This window comes from Schistocerca americana, chromosome 5 (assembly GCF_021461395.2).
Source record: "Schistocerca americana isolate TAMUIC-IGC-003095 chromosome 5, iqSchAmer2.1, whole genome shotgun sequence".
Lineage (NCBI taxonomy): Eukaryota > Metazoa > Arthropoda > Insecta > Orthoptera > Acrididae > Schistocerca > Schistocerca americana.
This window is the reverse complement of record NC_060123.1, coordinates 449,702,892-449,728,604: the sequence shown is the minus strand read 5'-3', so window position 1 is coordinate 449,728,604 and position 25,713 is coordinate 449,702,892. Positions and strand designations below refer to the sequence as shown.

The 25,713-nt window shown below is 42.6% G+C and overlaps 1 protein-coding gene across 1 annotated transcript in view; it reads left to right on the top strand.

The window, feature by feature from the left end:
- Nucleotides 1-25,713, top strand: part of LOC124616174 (SLIT-ROBO Rho GTPase-activating protein 1-like) — a 688,520-nt gene that overhangs the window by 141,656 nt on the left and 521,151 nt on the right. Inside the window, exon 2 of the mRNA XM_047144456.1 lies at nucleotides 2,730-2,792. Within this exon, the coding sequence (XP_047000412.1) occupies nucleotides 2,730-2,792 (63 nt within the window). The remainder of the gene's footprint in view (nucleotides 1-2,729; nucleotides 2,793-25,713) is intronic.

Genomic DNA, 25,713 nt, shown 5'->3' with positions numbered 1-25,713 from the left:
TGATGTCTTACCAGGTGGCCTGTCGTCCTGTCCCTTCGTCTTGTCTCAGTGTTTTCCATATATTCCTTTCCTCGCCTATTCTGCGGAGAACTTCCTCATTCCTTACGTTATCAGTCCACCTAATTTTTAACATTCTTCTGTAGCAGCACGTCTCAAATGCTTCGATTTTCATCTGTTCCAGTTTTCCCACAATCCTAGTTTCACTACGATACAGTGCTGTGCTCCAGACATAAATTCTCGGGAATTTCTTCCTCAAATTAAGACCTATGTTTTATAGTAGTAGGCTTCTACTGGCCAAGAATGCCCCTTTTGCTAGTGCTAGTCTACTTTTTATGTCCTTGCTCCTTCCGTCGTGGATTATTTTGCTGCCTTGATACCAGAATTCCTTGACTTCGCCTACTTCATGATCCATGATTCTGGTGTTTCTCGGTCTTCTCATTTCTGCTACTTCTCATTACTTTCGTCTTCATCGATTTGCTCTCAATCCGTGTTCTGCACGCATTAAGACATTTCATTCCATGCGACACATCCTGTAATTCTTCTTCACTTTCACTCAGGATAGCAATGTCATCAGTGAATCTCATCGTTGATGTCGTTTCACCCTGTATTTTAATCCTGCACTTGAATCTTTGTTTTATTTCCATCATTGCTTCTTCAATGTACAGATTGAACAGTAGGGAGACTATATCCATGTCTTACACTCTTAGATGCGCTAACCAACGTAAAAATTAATACTCGTAGTAGCTATAATTATTAGTTTGCAAATGAAGCTAATATTAATGTACCTGTCATCAGTCATCAATAAAAATATCTGCACTTACATTCCTAACACCCTGTCTGTATAGGGTGTATCATAGTTAATGGCTAAACGGATAGAGTTGAAAGTACGCGATACCGGAAGCGAAAAAGTCTAGTAAACATGATTTTACACCTTAAGAACTATGAACACTTGATCATTTTCCCTACAGTGAAACACATCTCTTCTACTGAACAAGTGCGCATAGCTCTTCAGGTCTGCATTTTAAAGCCCACGTTTACTAGACCTGGCCTTTTAGCAGCACGTACTTTCAGCTGTGTAATAACAGTCCTCAAATAGAGTGACCTGCTCAGGGTCCCAATCTAAAACCACTGCTAGGTCTATGGAATGAGTTGCAACGTCAACTTCGCTTCATATCGTAGCGTCCAGCGCACCTACATTCTCTGGTTTCGGCTCTTGAGGGAGAATGGGCTGCCATTCCTCTACAGAAATTCAGACACCTCACTAAAAGTGTCCCCAGCAGAGTTCAAGCTGTCATACAGGCGAACGGTGGCCACATCCCCTTATTAACGTTCACTAATAGGTATGTGGACACTTTTGATCTCGTAATTCGTACATATCAATTGAATCTAGTAATATAGCGCTGGATGGTGAAGATCTTACCTCCATCTGAAGTGATGACAACGGAACAATTGTCCGCACTAAGTTCACGTAATGATTATGTTCCCTCCAAGTGCATTCGCCTGTAGGTGGATGTCAGTTTTGGTCGGTATGCTCGACGGTCAGCTTGGGTTTCGCGTGTGTCGTAAAATAAAAAGTCTCCGCATAAATTGATGGGTTTTTGTTTACGTGGTAAAGTGGTATGGCAGAATATCGGTGTTCAGTGACTACCCGTGCATGGCCGTATTTCATAGAATCACTGAGGATGATACTGGTTTCCAGATAATCTGATGATGGAATGAGTAATCCTAAATCGATCTCGTATGTTTTAAGAATAATCCATATCAATAAAGTGCAACCTGAGTCTGTAATCTTTTACATAATAAAATACATTGTGGCTGTGTGTCTTCTAGATGCCATCGTCTAAACGATGTAGAGATTATAATTACTTGTAATATTTATGAGCCGCAAGGCACAACGCACCAAATATATTTAGTTGTAATTACTATCACTCACTTTGATGTCCGCTGTGACCGAGCGGTTCTAGGCGCTTCAGTCCGGAACCGCGCTGCTGCTACGGTCGCAGGTTCGAATCCTGCCTCGAGCAAGGATGTGTGTAATGTCCTTAGGTTATTTATGTTTAAGTAGTTCTAAGTCTAGGGGACTGATGACCTCATCTGTTAAGTCCCATAGTGCTTAGAGCCATTTGAACCATTTGATGTGAAACAAGTAAGTTTTAAAATTACAGTACACTTTCTTTGCGGAAACGTGGCAACATGCCGACTATTTGATGGTTTCTTAACTGTCAGTCGTTTTTTCAATGCAGGCATGGTCTCATGCTCTCTCTCCCTCTCTCCCTCTCTCCCTCTCTCTCTCTCCCTCTCTCTCTCTCTCTCTCTCTCTCTCTCTCTCTCTCTCTCTCTCGCTCACATACACATGACACACACACACTCACACACTCTACTAATACTCCTTCTTCTACTACTACTACTACTACTTCCACTACCACCACCACCACTGCACAGAATTTCTGCTATAGAGTGAGAGTTTTCAGGCAGCATATAAAAATGCAAGCCCTTGCAGGAGAACAGAAGTAATTCAGGGTTTCGATTATATGATTGTTAACTGTCTTCGCACATATGCGCTACGTGTACAGAATTGATTGTGCTCCTGTTTGCGACAGAGTAAAGTAAAATATTGACACAATGTTGCACTGCAGAGCAGCCTCCCTGCTGTGAATCACACGCACCGTATTTTATTGACATCGGCTGTCATGCAGTCAGTTATGTGAGCGTGTCTCATGTGTTTTCAGAAGGCGATAAATCCAGCGAACTGGCGGCTAGAGCACAAGAGGAATGTTGCCGCATGACTAAAGGTACGTCTTGTCAGCCGACACGCATTCCATCACCATACCCGTAAAACAGTATTTACTCTCTCAACGCTACAGCTCCCGATCCTGCCGTGGCATTCACTCCCATCCTTTTCAGAAATATTATCGAATAAACTGATGAGCCAGATGTGCGGAAGGATCAAATTGTAACCAGGTATTTGCTAATGCGGAGTCAGAGATTCTTTTTTTGTTAATTCTTTCTTCCTACTTTCGTAACAACCATCTCGTAACCACTTTATTTCCACCGTAATTTTTCTTTTTCTTGCACCTGGAACTTAACTTTAGCGCAGTATTCTTGCTTTCGTTTCCTACGCTGCTCCTTTCGCGTCTCAGTCGACGTTTTGCCAGTTTTTAGTTTTGGAATTTCCTGGAAACCAAGGTGCTCTCGGAGTTCCTTTTTGAGCGGAATGCGTTTATGGATAGCGTCCAGCGTTATCACAACTTCTTTCAGGTCGTTTTCTACCTCACTGTACCACACTTTCTTGGTTTTCTTGAAAAAAGATGCGGAATATTTGATTGCTCAACCTTGTAGGAGTCCTACGTACAGGGTGTTTCAAAAATGACCGGTATATTTGAAACGGCAATAAAAACTAAACGAGCAGCGATAGAAATACACCGTTTGTTGCAATATGCTTGGGACAACAGTACATTTTCAGGCGGACAAACTTTCGAAATTACAGTAGTTACAATTTTCAACAACAGATGGCGCTGCAAGTGATGTGAAAGATATAGAAGACAACGCAGTCTGTGGGTGCGCCATTCTGTACGTCGTCTTTCTGCTGTAAGCGTGTGCTGTTCACAACGTGCAAGTGTGCTGTAGACAACATGGTTTATTCCTTAGAACAGAGGATTTTTCTGGTGTTGGAATTCCACCGCCTAGAACACAGTGTTGTTGCAACAAGACGAAAATTTCAACCGAGGTTTAATGTAACCAAAGGACCGAAAAGCGATACAATAAAGGATCTGTTTGAAAAATTTCAACGGACTGGGAACGTGATGGATGAACGTGCTGGAAAGGTAGGGCGACCGCGTACGGCAACCACAGAGGGCAACGCGCAGCTAGTGCAGCAGGTGATCCAACAGCAGCCTCGGGTTTCCGTTCGCCGTGTTGCAGCTGCGGTCCAAATGACGCCAACGTCCACGTATCGTCTCATGCGCCAGAGTTTACACCTCTATCCATACAAAATTCAAACGCGGCAACCCCTCAGCACCGCTACCATTGCTGCACGAGAGACATTCGCTAACGATATAGTGCATAGGATTGATGACGGCGATATGCATGTGGGCAGCATTTGGTTTACTGACGAAGCTTATTTTTACCTGGACGGCTTCGTCAATAAAGAGAACTGGCGCATATGGGGAACCGAAAAGCCCCATGTTGCAGTCCCATCGTCCCTGCATCCTCGAAAGGATTCCAAAGGAATCATTGGCCTATTTTTCAGATCCGAAACGATTACTGCATCACGCTATCTGGACATTCTTCGTGAATTTGTGGCGGTACAAACTGCCTTAGACGACACTGCGAACACCTCGTGGTTTATGCAAGATGGTGCCCGGCCACATCGCACGGCCGACGTCTTTAATTTCCTGAATGAATATTTCGATGATCGTGTGAGTGCTTTGGGCTATCCGAAACATACAGGAGGCGGCGTGGATTGGCCTCCCTATTCGCCAGACATGAACCCCTGTGACTTCTTTCTGTGGGGATACTTGAAAGACCAGGTGTACCGCCAGAATCCAGAAACAATTGAACAGCTGAAGCAGTACATCTCATCTGCATGTGAAGCCATTCCGCCAGACACGTTGTCAAAGGTTTCGGGTAATTTCATTCAGAGACTACGCCATATTATTGCTACGCATGGTGGATATGTGGAAAATATCGTACTATAGAGTTTCCCAGACCGCAGCGCCATCTGTTGTTGAAAATTGTAACTACTGTAATTTCGAAAGTTTGTCTGCCTGAAAATGTGCTGTTGTCCCAAGCACATTGCAACAAACGGTGTATTTCTATCGCTGCTCGTTTAGTTTTTATTGCCGTTTCAAATATACCGTTCATTTTTGAAACACCCTGTAACAGCAGTGCGTTATTTTCTGTATGTTTATAGAAATCGTGATTGCGTCGCCTCCTGAATTCAACATTGTCTCTAATCGATCTTAGGCTTTTACTCAAGATCTGTCTTTCTCTTATTTCTAATATCTCGATCAGACCTTTCCTATTTATTCCAAGGAATTCTGCGACATATAGGGCCTCCGTTGGTATTACTGAACAGTATTGGCATTAATTAATAGTGATTTCTTGGTTTATTATCATTATAATTTTCGTTCCCATGACCTCATATACAAAATTATATGTTACGTCAGTAATGGAAGACAAAGTAACAGAGACGATATACAAACAAAGAATCAGCTTTAACATTCCGGTAGTAAAAAATGAACTTGGAATTCTTTTGTATAGGAAATCGCATACAACACGGCATTAGGACGAATTCTACAACACAGCAACGTTTTCAGTCCTTATCAGTTTGGCATGGCAGGAGACGTCAAACGAATTCAGAGGCGCGTTATTAGAATCGTGGCAGGTGGGTATAGAGCTACATGAAAGTGTAAGAGATTCTTGGCGAACCTAAGTTGGAATCTTTGAAAGGTGGGCGCTGCTCACGAGAAATCCCGTTAGGTAAATTTGGAGAACAGGTATTGTAAGAAGACTGTGGTGGAGTTGTGATGGCATTTTCTCGTGTACGGAACGTGAGAGTAACCGAGAGATTACGTCGCCATCAGTGGCGTAGATAGTCGGTCAGCAAGCGAATGGAATAGCGTAGAAAATAACTAATATTCTAATGGAGGCATGTAGGGCGTCCTATTTATCTTGCCCAAACGCAAAATTAAAAAAGAAAAGTATCTAGCAGATGTTTACCCACGAGGGAAACATTAAGCAGCATGATTGCCCTTCCTGTTCGTTACGAAGATATGAACAGCATTGCTTTAAAAAAATAGCGCCCTATATTTTTTATTCGATAATCCACCCCTCTCCTCTGCAATTGTCCAAAAACCTATCACTATTCACGTAAACATGACGTTATTAAAAACGTAACGCTAAACTGACACACACTCATGTACCACCACATAATAGATACCCGTGGTAACGTGAATCGTTCACTTGCAGGATTTAACAATAAACAAATGGAAAACAAGGTCAGTCTTCAGTTCACGGATTCAGAAAATACCGTTCTTGTGCAGTACAGCTAACTCTTTATTACCATGAAGTAATGAGTGCTGTCGACATGGGATCTCAGATCGATTCCATATTCCTAGATTTCCAGAAGGCTTTTGATACCGTTCCTCACAAGCGACTATTAATCAAAATTGCGTGCATATGGAGTATCATCTCAGTTGTGTGACTGGATTCGTGATTTCCTCTCAGAGAGGTTACAGTTCGTAGTGACAGACGGTAAATCATCGAGTAGAACAGAAATGATATCTGGCGTTCCGCAAGGTAGTGTCATAGGCCCTCTGCTTTTCCTGATTTATATAAATGATCTAGGTGGTAATTGAGCAGTCCCCTTAGATTGTTTGCAGATGACGCTGTAATTTACCGTCTAGTAAAATCATCAAACGATTAATTCCAATTACAAAATTATCTAGGGAGAATTTCTGTATGGTGCGAAAAGTGGCATTTAGCGCTAAACAAAGAAATCCGATAAATTTTGGGTATACGATAAATCGCACAAATCTAAGGGCTGTCAATCCGACTAAATACCTAGGCATTACAATTACGAGCAACTTAAATTGGAAAGACCACATAGATAATATTGTGGGGAAGGCGAAACAAAGACTGCGCTTTTTGACGGAACACTTAGAAGATGCGCAAACCCACTAGAGAGACAGCTTACATTACACTTGTCCGTCCTCTGCTGGAATATTGCTGCGCGGTGTGGGATCCTTACCAGGTGGGATTGACGGAGGACATCGAAAAAGTGCTAAGAAGGGCAGCTCGTTTCGTGTTATCGCGCAATAGGGGTGAGAGTGTCACTGATATGATACGCGAGTTGGGGTGGCAGTCACTGAAACAAAGGCGGTTTTCTTTGCGGCGGGGTCTATTTACCAACTTTCTCTTCCGAATGCGTAAATAGTTTGTTGACACCCACCTATGTAGGGAGAAATGATCATCATAATAAAATTAGAGAAATCAGAGTTCGAACTGAAGGATTTAGATGTTCCTTTTTCCCACGCGCCATTCGAGAGTGGAATGGTAGAGAAGTAGTATGAAAATGGTTCGATGAACCCTATGCCAGGCACTTACGTGTGAATTGCAGAGTAACCATGTAGATGTAGATGTAGATGAAGGTTAGTGTGATTACTACGTCGGTGTGAGTTCTACGATTGCGCTGCCTTAGGTTGAAAGTTCTCATTTCCTGAAGCGTCACAAAACGAGAAAAGATCCGTCGGTAAGGTAAGTTCTTGTCAGGATGTCGCTCATTTTAGAGTTCCTCTGCCTAACGTTACACCTACCTTCAACCACAATAAACAAAATGTAATGATGATGAAGCTTTTAATTGAGGACTGCCATTACTGTACACAATTATTTTAGATGTACTACAGTAATGTACTGGTTGTACCCATATTGTAAACAAGAAAATATTATTGCAATTACTGTTCTGCTAACATTTATTCTTCGCAGGTGAGTAGTATTTCTATGTTCTCTTCGTTGCTGTGCATTGTGCTCTCACAAACCTTCAACTGAAGACGGTTGGCTGAATTAACGCGCGGTGTGTCCTTTTGTTTACTGCCAATTCCAAGAAGTGGACGAGTTACGTTACCACGGGAACCTATGTGAAAGCAAAGGAGATTCAAAGTCAATTTTGTGTTACACTTGTAACAACTTCATGTGTAAATGAATATTGGTGCATTTTTGAACAGCTCACGAGGAGAGGAATTGGATCACGGCATAAAATATACTGGGTGGTATTTGAAAACGACGTACTGCTGTTATTATCGTGATAACGAACAAAGTTACAAGAAAGGTAGTCGTGCTAGTTTATGTCCCCCTGTTTCGTAACGAACGTTTGCTTGATACAGGTTTATTTTTGCATTTGGGAAAAAGGTCATTGGGGGTGGTCAAAATAAATGGGACCCGCTGTATATGTACAGGGTGATTGTAATTAAACTGTCGCTACTTGAGAGGTCCTCCACAAAAAACGAGTGAGCGTATGACAATGAAACTTTATGAAAACTGAACATGCGAAAGAGAATTAGTGAAAACAAAACATACGGAAGAGAAATAAGGAATAAATCCGTGACGGAAACATACACTACTGGCCATTAAAATTGCTACACCACGAAGATGACGTGCTACAGACGCGAAATTTAACCGACAGGAAGAAGATGCTGTGATATGCAAATGATTAGCTTTTCAGAGCATTCACACAAGGTTTGCACCGATGGCGACACCTACAACGTGCTGACGTGAGGAAAGTTTCCAACCGATTTCTCATACACAAACAGCAATTGGCCGGCGTTGCGTGGTGAAACGTTGTTGTGATGCCTCGTGTAAGGAGGAGAAATGCGTACCATCACGGTTCCGACTTTGATAAAGGTCGGATTGTAGCCTATCGCGATTGCGGTTCATCGTAATGCGACATTGCTGCTCGCGTTGGTCAAGATCCAATGACTGTTAGCAGAATATGGAATCGGTGGGTTTAGGAGAGTAATACGGAACGCCGTGGTGGATCCCAACGGCCTCGTATCACTAGCAGTCGAAATGATAGGTATCTTATCCGCATGGCTGTAACGGATCGTGCAGCCACGTGTCGATCCCTGAGTCAGCAGATGGGGACGCTTGCAAGACAACAACCATCTGCAAGAACAGTTCGACGACGTTTGCGGCAGCATGGACTATCAGCTCGGAGACCATGGCCGCGGTTATCAAAAATGGTTGGTTCAAATGGCTCTGAGCACTATGGGACTCAACATCTTAGGTCATAAGTCCCCTAGAACTGAGAACTACTTAAACCTAACTAACCTAAGGACATCACACACATCCATGCCCGAGGCAGGATTCGAACCTGCGACCGTAGCAGTCCCGCGGTTCCGGACTGCAGCGCCAGAACCGCTAGACCACCGCGGCCGGCTCTGCGGTTATCCTTGACGCTGCATCACAGACAGGAGCGCCTGCGTTGGTGTACTCAACGACGAACCTGGGTGCACGAATGGCAAAACGTCATTTTTTCGGATGTATCCGGGTTCTGTTTACAGCATCATGATGGTCGCATCCGTGTTTGGCGACATCGCGGTGAACGCTCATTGGAAGCGTGTTCTCGTCATCGCCATACTCGCGTATCACCCGGCGTGATGGTATGGGGTGCCATTGGTTACACGTCTCGGTCACCTCTTGTTCGCATTGACGGCACTTTGAACAGTGGACGTTACATTTCAGATGTGTTACGACCCGTGGCTCTACCCTTCATTCGATGCCTGCGAAACCTTACATTTCCGCAGGATAATGCACGACCGCATGTTGCAGGTCCTGTACGGGCCTTTCTGGATACAGAAAATGTTCGACTGCTGTCCTGCCCAGCACGTTCTCCAGATCTCTCACCAATAGAAAACGTCTGGTCAATGGTGGCCGAGAAACTGGCTCGTCACAATACGCCAGTCACTACTCTTGATGAACTGTGGTATCGTGTTGAAGCTGCATGGGCAGCTGTACCTGTACACGCCATCCAGGCTCTATTTGACTCAATGCCCAGGTGTATCAAGGCCGTTATTACGGCCAGAGGTGGTTGTTCTGGGTACTGATTTCTCAGGATCTATGCACCCAAATTGCGTGAAAATGTAATTACATGTCAGTTCTAGTATAATATATTTGTCCAATGAATACCCGTTTTCAGTTGCATTTGTTCTTGGTGTAGCAATTTTAATCGCCAGTAGTGTAATTTCCACATGAGAGTGTAACAGTTGTTAACTGCCTATCACGTTTACGTTCCAGATGACTAACGTTGCTTAATGTGATGACGATCTGTATCCACAACAATCTGGAACCGCAATACAGATTGATCTACTGCTGCCCGAAACATGTGTGTTGGAATATTTGCTCTTCGTGACGCTGCTCGTGCACTGTTTGAAGATTGCACTTTGCGTCCGTTATTCTCAGCCTTGACAACAGTAATTTCTTCAACAATTTGTGGCCCACTTGGTCGTCGGCCTCTCCTAGGAGCAATTCCCAACGAACTTCCTAATCTGCTCTTCAACCCCAGTGCCCCACTGCAAAAAGAGGACCTCTCCGTATTCCGTTAATGCATCGATACGTAATCGCGAAGAGTAACAGCACTATTGCTGTTGTTTTGATAAAACAGTTTTACGGGTGAAGCTTTGCTCACCTTATCCAGATCCATGTTGACTGCCTGCAACTGTAATGCTCACTGATGCTTGCGTTTCAACCCTGTGTCGCTGTATAACAATACCGGCGCCTAACGGCAAGTTCACTACACAATCACAACGCAAATACTACAGCGCGCAGTCTGAACATCATTCTCCTACAAAGATGGGTACACTTAGCGTCAATACTTTCCGGTCCGCAGCGAAAGTTGCGTTATAGCCACCCCGTACGTGTTGAAGCTTGGGTAGTGAGCTTCCAAACAGTGAAGTGGCACATATTTGAAGGACGCCCAGTAGGAGTGTAGTTCACTGTCAGATTTTTGTCGTATGAAAGCGTACGCGTATTTACCGCGTCTAGTAATATAAAGCCCTATAGACGGGCATACGGCATGTGACGCGGACGCTGCGGTAAGGCGACTGCGCGTGAGTGAGGCGGCATACCATCCCGTTGTCTCCTGTGTGACCTTGGCCCTGAAAGTCGTCGCGCCGCCCCTTCAAGGTCACCAGGTCAACCAGTCCCGAGCCCGCAGGCACGAAAACACTTTCGACGCAAGCCAACACTTTCGACGCCACAAGCATCGGGCAACTAGCGGGTACCCGGAAAATCCAGTAACTGTATCTGATGGCGGGAAGCCAAAGGAAAGGAAGATTGCAGTTAAACATAATAAGAAACTAAGTACAAGGACGGCGAAGAAATCAGCTGCGTCACTTTTCAATGTAAAACTATTTAGGCGAACCACAGAAACATAAATCAGTATGGTTAGAAAGGGATTTAAATCTCGTACTCCCGTATGAGAATCAACATCACCTCTCCTAGTAAGGACGTCTGATGGAATATCTTGATGCAGAGCCTAGTAAAAAAATGTTTCAAATGGCTCTGAGTACTATGGGACTTTTCATCTGAGGTCATCAGTCCCCTAGAACTTCAGCCGGCCAGGGTGGTCGAGCGGTTCTAGACGCTACAGTCTGGAACCGCCCGACCGCTACGGTCGCAGGTTCGAATCCTGTCTCGGGCATGGATGTGTGTGATGTCCTTAGGTTAGTTAGGTTTAAGTACTTCTAAGTTCTGGGGGACTGATGACCTCAGATTTTAAGTCCCATAGTGCTCAGAGCCATTTGAACCCTAGAACATAGAACTACTTAAACCTAACTAACCTACGGACATCACACACATCCATGCCCGAGGCAGGATTCGAACCTGCGACCGCTGACTGAAGCGCCTAGAACCGCTCGGCCGGCGCAGAGCCTAGTAATTCTTATAAAATTTTATGAAATTAGATTGCCCGCGTCCATGCGGTATTACATGTTTAATCTACCTAATTGCACTAATTTAGCCGGCCGCTGTGGATGAGCGGTTCTAAGCGCTTCAGTCCGGAACCGCGCGACAGCTACGGTCGCAGGTTCGAATCCTGCCTCGGGCATGGATGTGTGTGATGTCCTTAGTTTAGCTAGGTTTAGGTAGTTCTAAGTCTAGGGGACTGATGACCTCAGATGTTAAGTCCTATAGTGCTCAGAGCCATTTTGCACTAATTTAACCGTTTTCTGAAATACATGTGGGAATTATTAGCAATATTATTGGATTAGTATCATTCTTTTCAGGCGCCGATCGCTCATCAAATATAACTTGCCGTCAACCTGAATTTTAACATGCTAGAGACGCTTACAATTACGAGTAGGATAATAATAACAATAACGTATGTAAGATTTTCGGCTGCATGACTACTCTGCAATTCACGCGTAAGTGCCTGGCAGAGTTTCATACTAATTCTTTTTCCCGTGCGCTGTCGGAGAGTGGCTCTTGTAATCTTGATGTATTATAAAAATGTTCCACTTCTCCTCCTAAATCACTAGATCGATTTCACCTAAACTTGGTACACGTATCACTTTCTGGAAAGAAGCACTGTCGAGAACGCTAAGAACCATCTACCGCTCAAAGCGGTGGAAGTGAAATATAAGCGTAATTAATTGCGCAATTACATAGATTATGAGCGCGTCGTGACTTGCAACAAACTTTGCATTTAATTTCAAACCTTTGCATTTAATTTCAAACCCTTAAGACCCCCGACAAAATGATGAAAGGAAGAAACTTCAACGCTTACTACCATTTCGCAGTTCATGCAGCAAAACTACCGCATCAGGCATAACATTTTAATTTGTCTTTTCTTTACTACTAACTCTATTCGCAATACATTTTGCAGACTGTATCCACATATACTCCTGAAGGTAACTACAAAATTATATCATTGTACGACATAGTTCAGGAGATGTCATAAACACCGAGACGCGTGAAATACCAGGTTTGCTTAAAACGGACCGCAAATACTGAAAACATTTTGCGAATTCCAACAAACTTGAGATAAATTTCAAAGCTTTTTTAAACTTCTTCTTGCGGACATGCATATTTGACACATAAGTCATTTGTAAAGTAATCGGAAGCTCTTTTATAAGGGCGGGAGGGGTGGTTCGACTCTAAAGAATCAGGAGGTGGTTACTTACTATCTGGAAAGAAGCACTGCGGGGTAAAGAGCCACCTTCATCCCGTAGAGGCAAGAAAAAGAGGGTGACATTGAAGCATGACTCAGCAGTTTCAACCGCATTTGTTAGCATATATAACGTATTATATGCATAACAATACTGTGAGATGTTTCCAGAATGAGATTTTAACTCTGCAGCGGAGTGTTCGCTGATATGAAACTTGCTGTAGATTAAAACTGCGTGCCGGACCGAGATTCGAACTCGGGACCTTTGCAAAGGTTCCGAGTTCGAGTCTCGGTCCGGCACACAATTTTAATCTGCCAGGAAGTTTCAATACAGTGAGAGTAAGATTCCTCTCTACCACTAGGAGTGGAGGTGTGACTGAGACGGGGGGACGTAAAAATGTTCAAAAACTATCTTTTCATATTTATGTCATGTATTTAGTTGAATTGGAATATTTTTAAAAGTATGGAGTGAAATTTGTCCCTTATTTCTGCTATTCACTGTGTCAAGCACGTCGCGAGACTGAGCACTGCTGCAAGCCAGTAATTGCCTTCAGGTTCGTATTCCTCTATATTCTCCTTCCACCTTTCCCTTCTTTGCTTCGTACTGGTTTTCCATCTGAGCTCTTGATATTAATACAGCTGATTTTCTTTTCGCCAAAAATCTCTTTATTTACCTATAGGCGGTATCTATTTTTCCCTAGTGTATATGCTTCTATATCCTTATATTTGTTCTCGAGCCATTCCTGCGTAGCCATTCTGTACTTCGTGTCAATCTCATTTTTATATTCCCTCTCACCTGCTTCGTTTGCTCCTTTCATATTCTCCTTTCATTCAGTTAAATTGAATATCTCCTTGTATGAACAGAATAATGTTCAGCAAGGTTTTAGAAACGTTAAATGTTATATTTTCTGTACGGGCTAGGAGTAAACAAGGATTCGTGAGGGGTCTAAGCGTTTCGAGGAAGGCCGTGAAGACGTTGCAGATGACGTGCACCCTGGACGCTCCAGAACATCATAATCCGACTAAATAACAGAAGAAGTGAAAGAAATGATCGTGATTGCTTCCCGAATGTCAGTCAGAGAAGTTGCTGATGATAATTTCTCATATAACATGGAATTTATTCGTATGTTTAGGGCATGAAACTTGTAACAGCAAAATTGGCTCAAAATTTGTTAAATTTCTAGCGAAAACAGTGGCGAATGCAAGTCACTCGGGAACAGATAGATGAAGTCAAAGATGAAGAACTTCTGAAATGTATCAGACATGATGAAACACGTGTTTATGGATGTAATGTAAAAACTGATACTCTGCCGTCCCAGTGAAAGGATTATGGATCACTGAAATTGAATCCACTGAGTGCGAGCAACACCGACTCGAAGGAAGGCCTCGGCGCTTGTTCGTGACGTCACGTCAGTAGGCACGGCGAACGCCAGGTCTGTTGCAGGCATACTCATAATCGTGGTGTCTTCCTCTCTGACACAGGAAAATGTGAAACTATTGGTGGTAGTTGACCAGCACACACTGTTCTGAGAGATTTCTGCAATCAATTAATTGTGCAATCATTACACTTCTTAACAAATAGTGTACTCCTGAACTTAAATTTCCACCTGTTTTAAGGATTGACATACAAAAACAAATTCATGGTCCAGCAGCAACAGAATTCGTGCTTCTTTACCTTATTTGTAAATCTGAGGAGGTTACATTTGTGGTGCGTTGCTTTTACAAGAAACTGTGAACATATTGGTGCTCTTCTTTAGGTATCTTGGTTGACTATGGGGTGAGGAGCACTGAATGTTAATGAAATATCTTGCGATTGTACACGTTGGGGGAGGGGGTGGGGGACAGAAGAAGAGGCAAAAGAGAGATACTTGTTTTATCAAATAAAATTTTTTTATCTTATAAAGTTTCTCCTTTCAGTTGCAAGAGGGGAATATTTAGCTTTTCTAATGTGCATGTTTAAAAAATTTTAAGCTCAGCAGTATTTTTGATGTATGAAGCTATTTTGTTTCCTGTTTAGAATTCCTTTCGTTGAAAACGACTGTAATCTAATGACTGGGACTGTAATCTAATGACTGGCAACAGTTGGACATTTACACATGTAAATTAGTTCACATTTCCAGTGACGATGTCAAGCGAAAATAAATAAATAAATAAAAGAAACGAGTTGATTGTAAGGAGATTGGGGTAAGTTTCGATAACAAAATGGATCAAGTAAATATAGTTACTTGAATGTAAAATTTCCGAAGCTTGCAATGGGGCAAAGCATCTGCTCATATTGATCTACGTTTGTTTCGATAGGATTCAGTAATTCAGAACTATGATCTTTATTTGTAGCTTTACGATAGTAAGAAAATCTTTCATCTATATAAAACTGCAGAATCCAAAACAATACCAAACATTTTGTCCAAAAATAAGAGATTTATAGTGATAAGCACGCCCAGGCGTTTCTGCCTGCAACAGACCTGGCGTTCGCCGTGCCTAGCTGACGTGACGTCACGAACAAGCGCAGAGGCCTTCTTTTGAGTCGGTGTTGGAGCGAGGCGCAAAAGGCTAATGATGCCTACGCACTCGACGTCTGACATATTGTCTACCGTGGAACCACAATATTGGCCTCTAAGGGCAACTGGTGGCTGGACTGGAAGCATCCAGCGGTGAGCACAGCATGGAGCTACGGACTGTAATTGAACTGCTTAGTCGACAAGTAACTCACAGCAAAGTGCTAGTGGTGTTGATACAAAGCAGAGCAATGGCAACGATAGACAAACTAAACATGCATAATAGCTACAACAACAGTTGCCAAAGTTGACATTTCGTCAGAAAGGAACCCAAGGAATTTCGCAGAATAGGATATCCATGGAGAAGAAATAAAAACTTTGAGGTTTGCCGATGACATTGTAATTCTGTCAGCGACAGCAAAAGACCTGGAAGAGCAGTTGAACGGAATGGTCAGTGTCTTGAAAGGAGGACATGAGATGAACATCAACGAAAGCAAAACGAGGATAATGGAATGTAGTCGAATTAAATCAGGTAATGCTTAGGGTATTAGATTAGGAAATGAGACACTTAAAGTAGTAGACGAGTTTCGCTATTTTTGGAGCAACTGATGATGGTCGAAGTAGACCGGATATAAAATGTAGGTTGGCGATGGCAAGGAGAGCGTTTCCGAAGAAGAGAAATTTGTTGGCATCGAGTATAGATTTAAGTGTTAGGAAGAATTTTCTGAAAGTATTTGTATGGAGTGTAGCCATGTATGGAAGTGAAACATGGACGATAAATAGTTTAGACAAGAAGAGACAGAGGCTTTCGAAATGTGGTGCTACAGAAGAATGCCCAAGATAGACGGGTAGAACACGTAACTAATGACGAGGTGCTGAATAGAATTGGTAAAAGGAGAAATTTGTGACACAACTTGACTCGAAGAAGGGATCGGTTGGTAGGACATGTTCTGAGGCATCAAGGGATCACCAATTTAGTATTTGTGGGCAGCGTGGAAGGTAAAAATCGTAGAGGGAGACCAAGAGGTGAGTACACTAAGCAGATTCAGAAGGATGTAGGTTGCAGTAAGTACTTGGAGACGAAGAAGCTTGCACAGGATAGGGTAGCTTGGAGAGCTGCATCAAACCAGTCTCTGGACTGTAAGACTGAAACAACAAACACGGAAAGAAGTAGCTGATGAAATATTAGCACTTCTGCAAGGTGATTGAGTGGAATATGTGGTGTCGTACGCGATCGACTGTGCGGACAATGTATAGAACGAGTAAAATTATGACGATACGTGGTTAACAAGTGAAAATGATACTGAAACCGGTGTCGAGACTTAGAGTTCATCATCCTTGTCGGACAGGAATCCACAACTCTCGTCTCCAGTAAAACAGTGCTGCAGAATCGGAAGACGTACAGTAATGAAAATTCAAACAAAGCGTCAACTTAACGGTGCACAGAAAACTGCGGTATCGGCCCGAAAATTTGGAGATGAGATAAACAAACTTATCCTGTCGTTCAGTGATGAATTTGGTTTCAACTCCGACCGATGGGGATTTGAAGAGGAAATGCTTATGAAAGGAACCCTGGAAATTCGGGGTGCCAAGAGAGTTATATTAAGCTTAACTAACATCAAAGCGTTAACGCATTCGTATACTATTATGCCAACTGTTAATCTGAGTGATAAATTGGCTGAAAAGTTATTTATTGTGATGCGAGAAGTTGGAGGTGCTCTACCCCCTACGATTCTTTCTCGTGTGCGTGCCCTTGTAACGACAACAGGGAATATTTACGTCACAGCAAGCAAGAGTGGGAAAATGGGCACGAGAAATACAACTACGGTACGATCACTTCTTTTGGCCAGTATCTGGTCAAAGTAACTTGCATTTGCTTGATTCCTGGTGTATGTATAAAAGTCGTATGCCTTTAGAGCAAACTATTCCTCATGAAAAGTGTGTGGCATTGCAATTCATACCGTCTGGAACCACTGGGCAACTTCAGCCACTGAATGTTTTTTTTTTCCATACCAATAAAACATGTTAGGCCTATAGCACTATCTCCAGCTCCGCATTAAAGGGTAGACAGTTTCATGTTAAGCTCCACGACAAATTGTTTCATGCCATCACACTTTATCACTTCTCATCACTTCATTGCCCCAATATGATTCTATTTGCATTCTTTAAGAGTGGATATGTCACTGAATGCCCTGCACGATTTGTAACTCCCAAGGAATTCGCCTTAGATCTTGATGGTGCGAACCTTTGTGATCATTGTGGCGCGCCGGTTTTCATTTGGTGTTCATCGTACAAAGTTAATGGTTTGTTTTGAATATTACTTGATTGTCGACGATGTCCATTTTGTGAAGTATAATACATGTGTCCCATGGAAGGTTGATCTCTGCACCTCCCAAAAACTCATTTGCTGTCCCTCCTGATGCATATGGTGAGTCAGTAACAGCTAATATTTTTCCTGCCATGATTGTTAACACAACACATTCAAATGAGTTTTATTAAAGACTGAACTTACGACATCGCACACAAGGGGTTCCTTGTGAGAGCTCGACAAGTGTGAACAATTGTGGAGGTTATGCTTGTTCTGCTCTTTGATTTCAACAGCGTAGTGCGCCACGAGTTTCTGCTGGGATGTTGAACGCAACACTCCTCGATAGATTCCTAGGCGCCTGCGGGCAGGCAACCCATTCGACAGAACTCAGATGCCGCATGCCTGCAAGCAGCGTAGTGCCACTCAGCTGAAGGATGTCGAAGGGTTGACTCTGTAGAGGCACATTTGTAAGTGCTCAACAGGGGTGTTGGGGTAGTACTGGCACCAAGAGTGCTACTAAACTGGGCGGTCTTAGAGGTATCCTTTGCCGTTTTATTTAAGCACACTTCAGATTCGCACTTCTCTAACCACATCTCTCCCTCTTGATCACGCCAGAGGAGGATGCGAAACAGAAAAAGCATAAACATCTTTGCTGCTTGGATCTCATCCCAATTTTGTCGAACCGCTTTGAACAGTCTCTAGTGGTTCCAACTTGTATAACAGGGAAAAAATTGCTTTTGCACTCAGATCACATTCATTGGGGCTGCAGCCCCTTGATGTCCTTAGAGAAGGCTTTAATCGTGCGGGGGGTGTCGAAGGTTGTCAAAACATAGTTCTGTTCCATATCGCACTGTACAAGTAAAATGTCGTTTTTGACCGTGAAATGTATGTAAATGTATTGAGGCCCTTTATGCTACCTCTTGAGGCCTTTTCCGTGTCGACTCTTCTAGAGTCTGGCTTTTTTTTTTTTCTCCCACACATGCCAACACCTTGCTGTTTGAAGCGTCGCCAAGCCCGTGGGTGAGGTCTCAGGGCACCACACTTTTTACGCTCATTACAGGGGAAGGTTGTTTGCATCTTTGACTCAACTTTCAAACTTGTTCGCCGCAATAGGGGAAAACGGCGGGCTTTCAAATTTCGGTCCCTTTAATTCCTTCGCTCAGTGTATGATGCCGATCACTTTTACGATTCACACGAAACATTAGTTTGTAATTTTCACTTTAAGACCGTTTTTCATTTATTATGCCCCGAAAATTTTTATTGTCTCACTTAGGGTGCTAACAGTGCTCCACCAATTCTTCACAATGACTCCCGTATCAATGTGCTACCGGAACGCCTTTCCACGCTACACCATCGTATATCTGTACACAAAACTACTTCGTAAAAATCGCGCGCTCGCGCCTGCGCTGGTAGGAAGACGTCACAGGCGTAACAAATACAGCGCGCGACAAACACGTGCAGACATAATGTATCCGTTGTTCGCTAAACCTTCGTTAGGCATTATTACTCTCATAGTTATTAGCCATTCAAACCAACAGTACATTGTCACACAAGAAAGTCCGACTTACGAGCAAATAGATGTTTTCACATCAAAACTTAAATTTCCGTTATCTTCCGAACACATCTCGTACATGTGTCACATGCATTTCTCAAGCGAGACGTTGTACTGCCTAAATTATTTTATTCCCTTCATTGGTACCTATCTCGAAATCTTAGTTTAACATCCTGTGCCGTCAGTGTAATTTGACCCTAAAGGTTTGGAACAATCTATATGCTTAAGTCCTCAAAGACAATGTTCTAATTTTAAACGAAATGCGTGCGGAATATTGGGGCAATTAAGCGGCTGGTATAAGGATTTTGTGGGAACACCATGCTCAATGGGGAGACAGTTGTGGCCTCAAAAGTTACCAGGCAGTCATTGCTGTTCTTTCCAGGGACAACAATCATACAATTGACAGCTATTACTTGTTTAATCTTCGGGTGATGATTTCTACGATTTGATCGTATAATGAAAGGGAAATTTTGACAGTTCCTTTTGAAACACGGAGAATAGTTGTTACTAATTCTGATTTCCTTCTTATCAAATTCATTTGTTACGCAAACGACGCCCTATTACATCCCAAAGATATTTCACACTTTTAGGCTGGGGCTTCAAGCAGGGTGGTCCAGCTTAGTATAAAGAGATGTTTGTGATACGTTTAAACTTAACCAGCAATCTACTAAACAAAAATCGGGTATGTTATTTCTCTCTGCTCATGTTCATGTGTCCCATCACGTTGTGATGTCACGAAACTCTTTTTTGGTGCGAAAAGAAAAAAAACTGTGCATGATCCTCTTAGTCACCTTCTGTTCCTTTGTATCTGATAATTGTTTCTAGCAGAACGTCGAGATAGGCTGTAACGACGTTAGTGACGGCTATGTACGATCGTCGTATACGGCAACGTTTTCCTGCCAGGTTTACCACATAAGTTACTGACAATATCCTGCCGTTCAGATGCGGCAGCATTTTGTATGCAGAATTACACGCCTTTCCACATACACAAATACTAATGATAGGGGCGCAGCTTTACACGAATACCACGTCGGAGACTTTCAGCCAACCAAGCACTCACAAGCAGCGGTTCCGTGCCGTTATGGCCCTCCTCTTCTCCCAGCGTCCGCTGAGAGCCACCCACGATGCAACAAGAATATGTTGAGAGAGGGAGGCTATAACGACGAGAATTACCGTACCTCACCTGAAGAGGCGAGAAAATAACTTCCGCTCGCAGTCTTGTGTACAGACTGAGGCCCTTAACTTTTTCGTTGGAGGCGACTTTTGACACAGAGATATTTCTAAATGTCTTTTTAAGATGAATAGTCACCAGGGGATCATGAAATAGAGAGCAACTCGTAATGCAACCGCGCCAACTTTTTATCTGTGGAAATTTTCTTGTATCAAAACAGTAGCTATGTACGAAAGAAATTCTATGATGTAACACTTTTGTAGACTGCGGAGTAATAATGAATTGAATATGGAGACTTTTGTACCTTTCTTTCAGCCGTTTACGTGACACACCTCCTGGATGTTTACGCCACCCTCCTAGGAAACTAACGCCGCCGAGGCAAGCGTTACATGAAACATACGGCACTTTCCACGGAGATAGCCTCTTCATCCCGGCGCAACTATTACAACCGCCATCCATTTCAACCATCTGACTGAACCAAGCCTTCGTCACTCTCTACACTTCCGTCTCCCCGTCCTCTCCCCCACTCAGGGAAGTTGTCCCATCAACCTATTCCTCGTTTTAGTCAAATTGTGTCATGCAGTTATCTCCCCGATTCCATTGAGAACTTCCTAATTACTTATCCAATCTGCCCATCTATCTTCTGCATTCTTGTGTAGCACCACGTTTCAAAAGCTTCTTCTCTGTACTGTTTTTCGTCCATTTTTCACTCCCGCATATAATTACACTTCAGGTAAATACTTTCAGAAAAGACTTCTCAACACCTGCCTTTAAATCAGATGTTAACAAGTTTCTCATTTTTCGAAGAAGCTTTTATTGCTATTGCAGTCACCTATTATCATTGTCAGTCATTCTGCTTCACAAATAGCAAAAATTATCTGCTACTTTCACTGTCTCATTTCCTAATCTAATTTCCTCAACTTAACTGGCTATAAATCGACTGCATCCCATTACCGTTGTTTCAAGTTGGTGTCTATCACAAGACAGACATCTCTCAGGAAACGATCTATGCCGTCGACTTCCAACTACTTCGCCTTCGCAGACCTCGAAGTTTTCATTTCTTCTCCCTGAAGTTTAATTCCATATCCAAATTTCTCTCTGATTTCCCTTGTGGCTATGTACAGATTGAAAAACTTGTGCTTTAGGCTACGATCCTGCTGCCTCACTCCCTTCTCAACTCCTGTCTCCCTTCACTCCCTTCTCAACTCTTGTCTCCCTTTCATCTCCTTCAAGTCATACAACTGCAATATGGTTTTCGTACGAATTGTAGATAACTTGTATTTTATCCCTCCTACTTCAGAAGATCAAAGAATGTGTTCCACCGAACATTCACAAAACTTTCTTTAGAATTACAGAACTGTATATGTAGGTTTGCCTTTCTTCAAACTACGAGAGGCGTGCAGGAAGTAATGCAGCACACTTTTTTCTGAAAGCAGGTTAGTTTTACTCAGGATTCCGATACACCATATTATTTCCTACTCTTTTTGGCTGCAGAAAACTATTTTGCAACATAATCTCCATTCCGTGTGGCAGCCATACGCTATCTTACTGGGAGAGCCTGTATCCCCACATAGTACCACTCCACTGGGCGACGTCAGAGGCAGCGTCTTGCTGCATCAGTAATCTGCCCATCATCCACGTATTGCTTCCTGCGGAGTGAATCACTATGCACTATGAGAGGACATCAAACACAACAGCACCTTCAGAGTCCCAGAAGATCGTTGCCATGGCTTTACCCGCAGAGGGTGCAGCTTTGAACATTTTCTTCGGAGGAGAATCCATTCCATGGCGGCGAGGAAACCAGCGTGCACACACCTTTTAAGTGCTCCATCTGGTGGGCGAGTGTCAACACTACCAACAGAGACGTCCAGTTGAGCAGCGACATGTTCGATTGTGATCCGTCGCTCACCTAGAACGGGAATGTCCGCACATTGTGGAAATACGCGGTTCGCCAAAAAAGTAATGAGACTGATTTTCTTTGCAAGATGTGGCAACCTTGGTCTATAAGCTGCTTCTAGTCCAAACGGCACATCGATGCAACTGCTCAGTCGTGAGTTGTGCTGTAATAAGTTAACACATGTTTGTGTCTCTCGGCACGGAAATGGGACCGCATAATATTGCGCAATGGTATGCCATTTTTTTGCGTTAAATTGGGTGAAAACGCAATGACAACTTACGGTAAGGTTCAGAAGGCTTTTGGAGAGGAGGTAATGACAAGAGCTAGTTTTTTTCGTTGGCATAAAACGTTTAGTGAAGGCAGAACGAATGTTGAAGATGAAGACCACAGTGGACGACCACCAACCTCACGGACAGATGTCAACTTGGCCAGGGTGCATGTACTCGTATGATCTGATCGAGAATATCCGTGAAAATGATTGCAGAAGAACAGAACATCCATCGAGAAACGGTTCATCTAATAATAACTGAAGATCTTGGTATGAGAAACATTTGTGCAAAAATGGCCCCCATACTGCTCTGTCAGTACAACAATTTTTAACTTCAAAACAAATTTCAGTACTACCACAGCTACCTTATTCACCAGATATCGCTCTGTGCCACGTTCTTCTATTTCCAAGAGTCAAAACGGCGGTCAAGAGATACCATTTTCAAACAACACAAAATGTCCAAAAAGCTGTGACGAGGGTCTTGGAGGATATTACAGAAGATGAGTTCCAGAAATGTTTCCATCAATGGCAGAAGCGCTGGAAAAAGTGTGTGCAATCAGAAGGGAACTACTTTGAAGGAAACAACACTAAACTTGACTAAAACGGTAAGCAACATTTTTTTTCACATCAGTCTCATTACTTTATTGTCGCACCTCGTAAGACCTGTGTGCGGCCAGCCGACAGGTGGGAGATCTGACATACTTGCGCGATGTTGTTGCGATGATGACAGACGGTTTACCCAACGACTCATCGTGTTTTTGTTCACTGCGAGGTGTGCGTAGACATTCTGCAAGCGCCTATGAATATCTGCGATGATCTCTCTTCCCGTCAGTAGAAACTCAATGACAACTCTCTGCTTGGAACGCAACTCCGTTACAGGCACCATTTTGAACGCTGCGTATAGTGCCGCCATCTATCGGGACTTCATGAAACTATAGGGGTTGAAGCGGGAATAATCCACGATGTCCATAACAAATGCTACATTTTTACAACCGAAATCGGCCGAGAAAGAAAAGTGTTACATTACTTACTGAAAGAGCCTCGTATCTTCTAACAAAAGTCATAAGGTCAGTAATGCCTCGCGTGTTCATACGCTTTCCCGAATCTCAAACTATTTTTCGGCTTCTATCACTCGTTCTATTCTTCTGTAAATAATTCGTGTTAGCACTTCCCAATCACGCCTTAATAACCTAATGGTGCGATATCACATTTGCCGTCACCTACCGTCTTTAGAATTGGAATCCTTACTTTCTTGTAGAAGTATTAGTTTCCGTAATTTCGTCTTCAAATTACTCTACTCTATGTGGCCCTTGTATATATTCCTTCCACCTTACAACCTTCCCTTCTTTGCATAATACAGGCTATTGATATTGATGCAGCAGCTTCTCTTTTGTCCAAAGTTTTTTATGTTTCGTTGGTGCCATGCTTTTGCATTTCTCCTTTAGCCATTCCTGCTTTACCATTTTGCACTTTCTGTCAATTTCATTTTTTAGTCCTTTACACTCTCGTTTCCTGCTTTATTTGCTGCATTTTTATTTCTTCTTCTTTCGTCAGCGAAATTCGATATCTGGCGTATTGTCCAAGGAGTTCTATGTGCACCTAGTCTTTTTGCCTAATTATTCTTCTGCTGCTTCACTATTTCATCTCTCTGAGCTACCTGTCCTTCTTCTATTGCGTTCCCTTCCCATGTGTCAACCTAATGCTGCATTTGAATCTCAAATAAGTTCTGGGTCTTTCGATTTATCCAGGTTCCATCCCCTTAATTTTCTTCCTTTCTGAAATTTCTGCAGTTCTAATCTCCATTTCATACCAATAAATTATAGTAAGAATCGAGATATGCTCATGGAAATTTTTTGCAGTTTAAAATCTTGTTTCGAAATCTCTTTCTTACGATTGCGTGAGCTACCTAATCCCTTGCGCAGTCTCCAGAACTCTTTCACCTCTTCAGCCTCTTTTCATTATTTTTAAACCAAATGTTCTGCGAAATATTCTGCAAGACGGATTTCCTTTCCATTCTTTTCCTCCAGTCCAGGTTCTCTACTGTTGTTCCTTCTCTTCCTTTTCCTACTATGGAGTTCCAGTCCTCCATCACAATTAAATTTTCATTACTGATAATGTACTGATTAATATAAATTTCTCATCATTGATGTACTTCAATCTCTTTATCGTCTACGGTGCTAGTAGCCATATATACTTGTGTTACTGTGGTGGGTCTTCTCTTTATGTCTGTCTTGGCCATTAATGTTTAATTTGGGTATGATAATGCTTTCAGTACTCTGTTCGTACCAGTTAACTTGCATTTCTACTTTCTTAATAACTATTAGACCTACTGCACTACTTTAATTTGACTGTGTATTAAAAACTCGCCTGACGAGAAATCCTATTCTAGTTGCCAGTGCATTTGCCTTTTCAAATTTTCTAACCTGCCAATCGGAGTAAGGGATTTAACGCTCCACGCTCCGACCAATAGATCGCCGGGTTTGATGCACTCAATTTGTTTCTTACAGATCTGATGTGCTGGCGCAAAGAAAATCTCATAAAAAAAGTGGACACGCTACATCTCGGTGACTAATGAAATAGTGAAAACGCTTTGATCTGTACTCATTGATGCAGATACTAGGAGTCGAAGATTTGAAACGGCTCAGGGTGTACTGCATTGGAATGAAAGCAAAAAGCTGATATCTATTGGCCAACTGAGACAATTTTATTCTGTTTAAAACTTAAAAACTGAACATTACTGCACAACCTCTGAATGTTCGTCAGCGCACTTTGTCTTGATTGGGTATATTTGGAACAGAATCCTAAAAACATAAACTTACAAAATATTAATGGACAGCAGGAGAGAGAATACAATCATACCATTACAAGCAACTTGCGAATATCATATTACCTTTATCACTCCAGCAATGGACGGGCAGAGAGAATTCCGGAAACAACATTTTGGCTGTGTTTAAATTCGTTTTCTATGGAATCATAGTTCAGCAAATTATGCAGCAGATCTTCCGAGGAATTAGAAACCGAAGAATTGGGAAAGAAAAATTCTGGCCCCTAAGAGCTGCGAAGTCATATCGCGAGTCGTGTTCAAGTAGCGCACCGGTAAGAGCATTGGTCGTGAATCATAAGAGACCTGGTTCGAATTTCGGTTCGATACCCATTTTTAATATGTTGAAAAGTTTCGAATAAACGGGCTTTGAGGGCAGCATGACGGAACACATTACTGAGTCAAAAGAATATATCAAGGAAAACAATACACCATGCGACATAAGTCTAATAATGCGGAGGGGGGGGGGATTAATCCTAGCAGGACGTGTTCTTTTACAGAATGTAATGAATGGTTGTAAACAATATTTAGATAAACAAA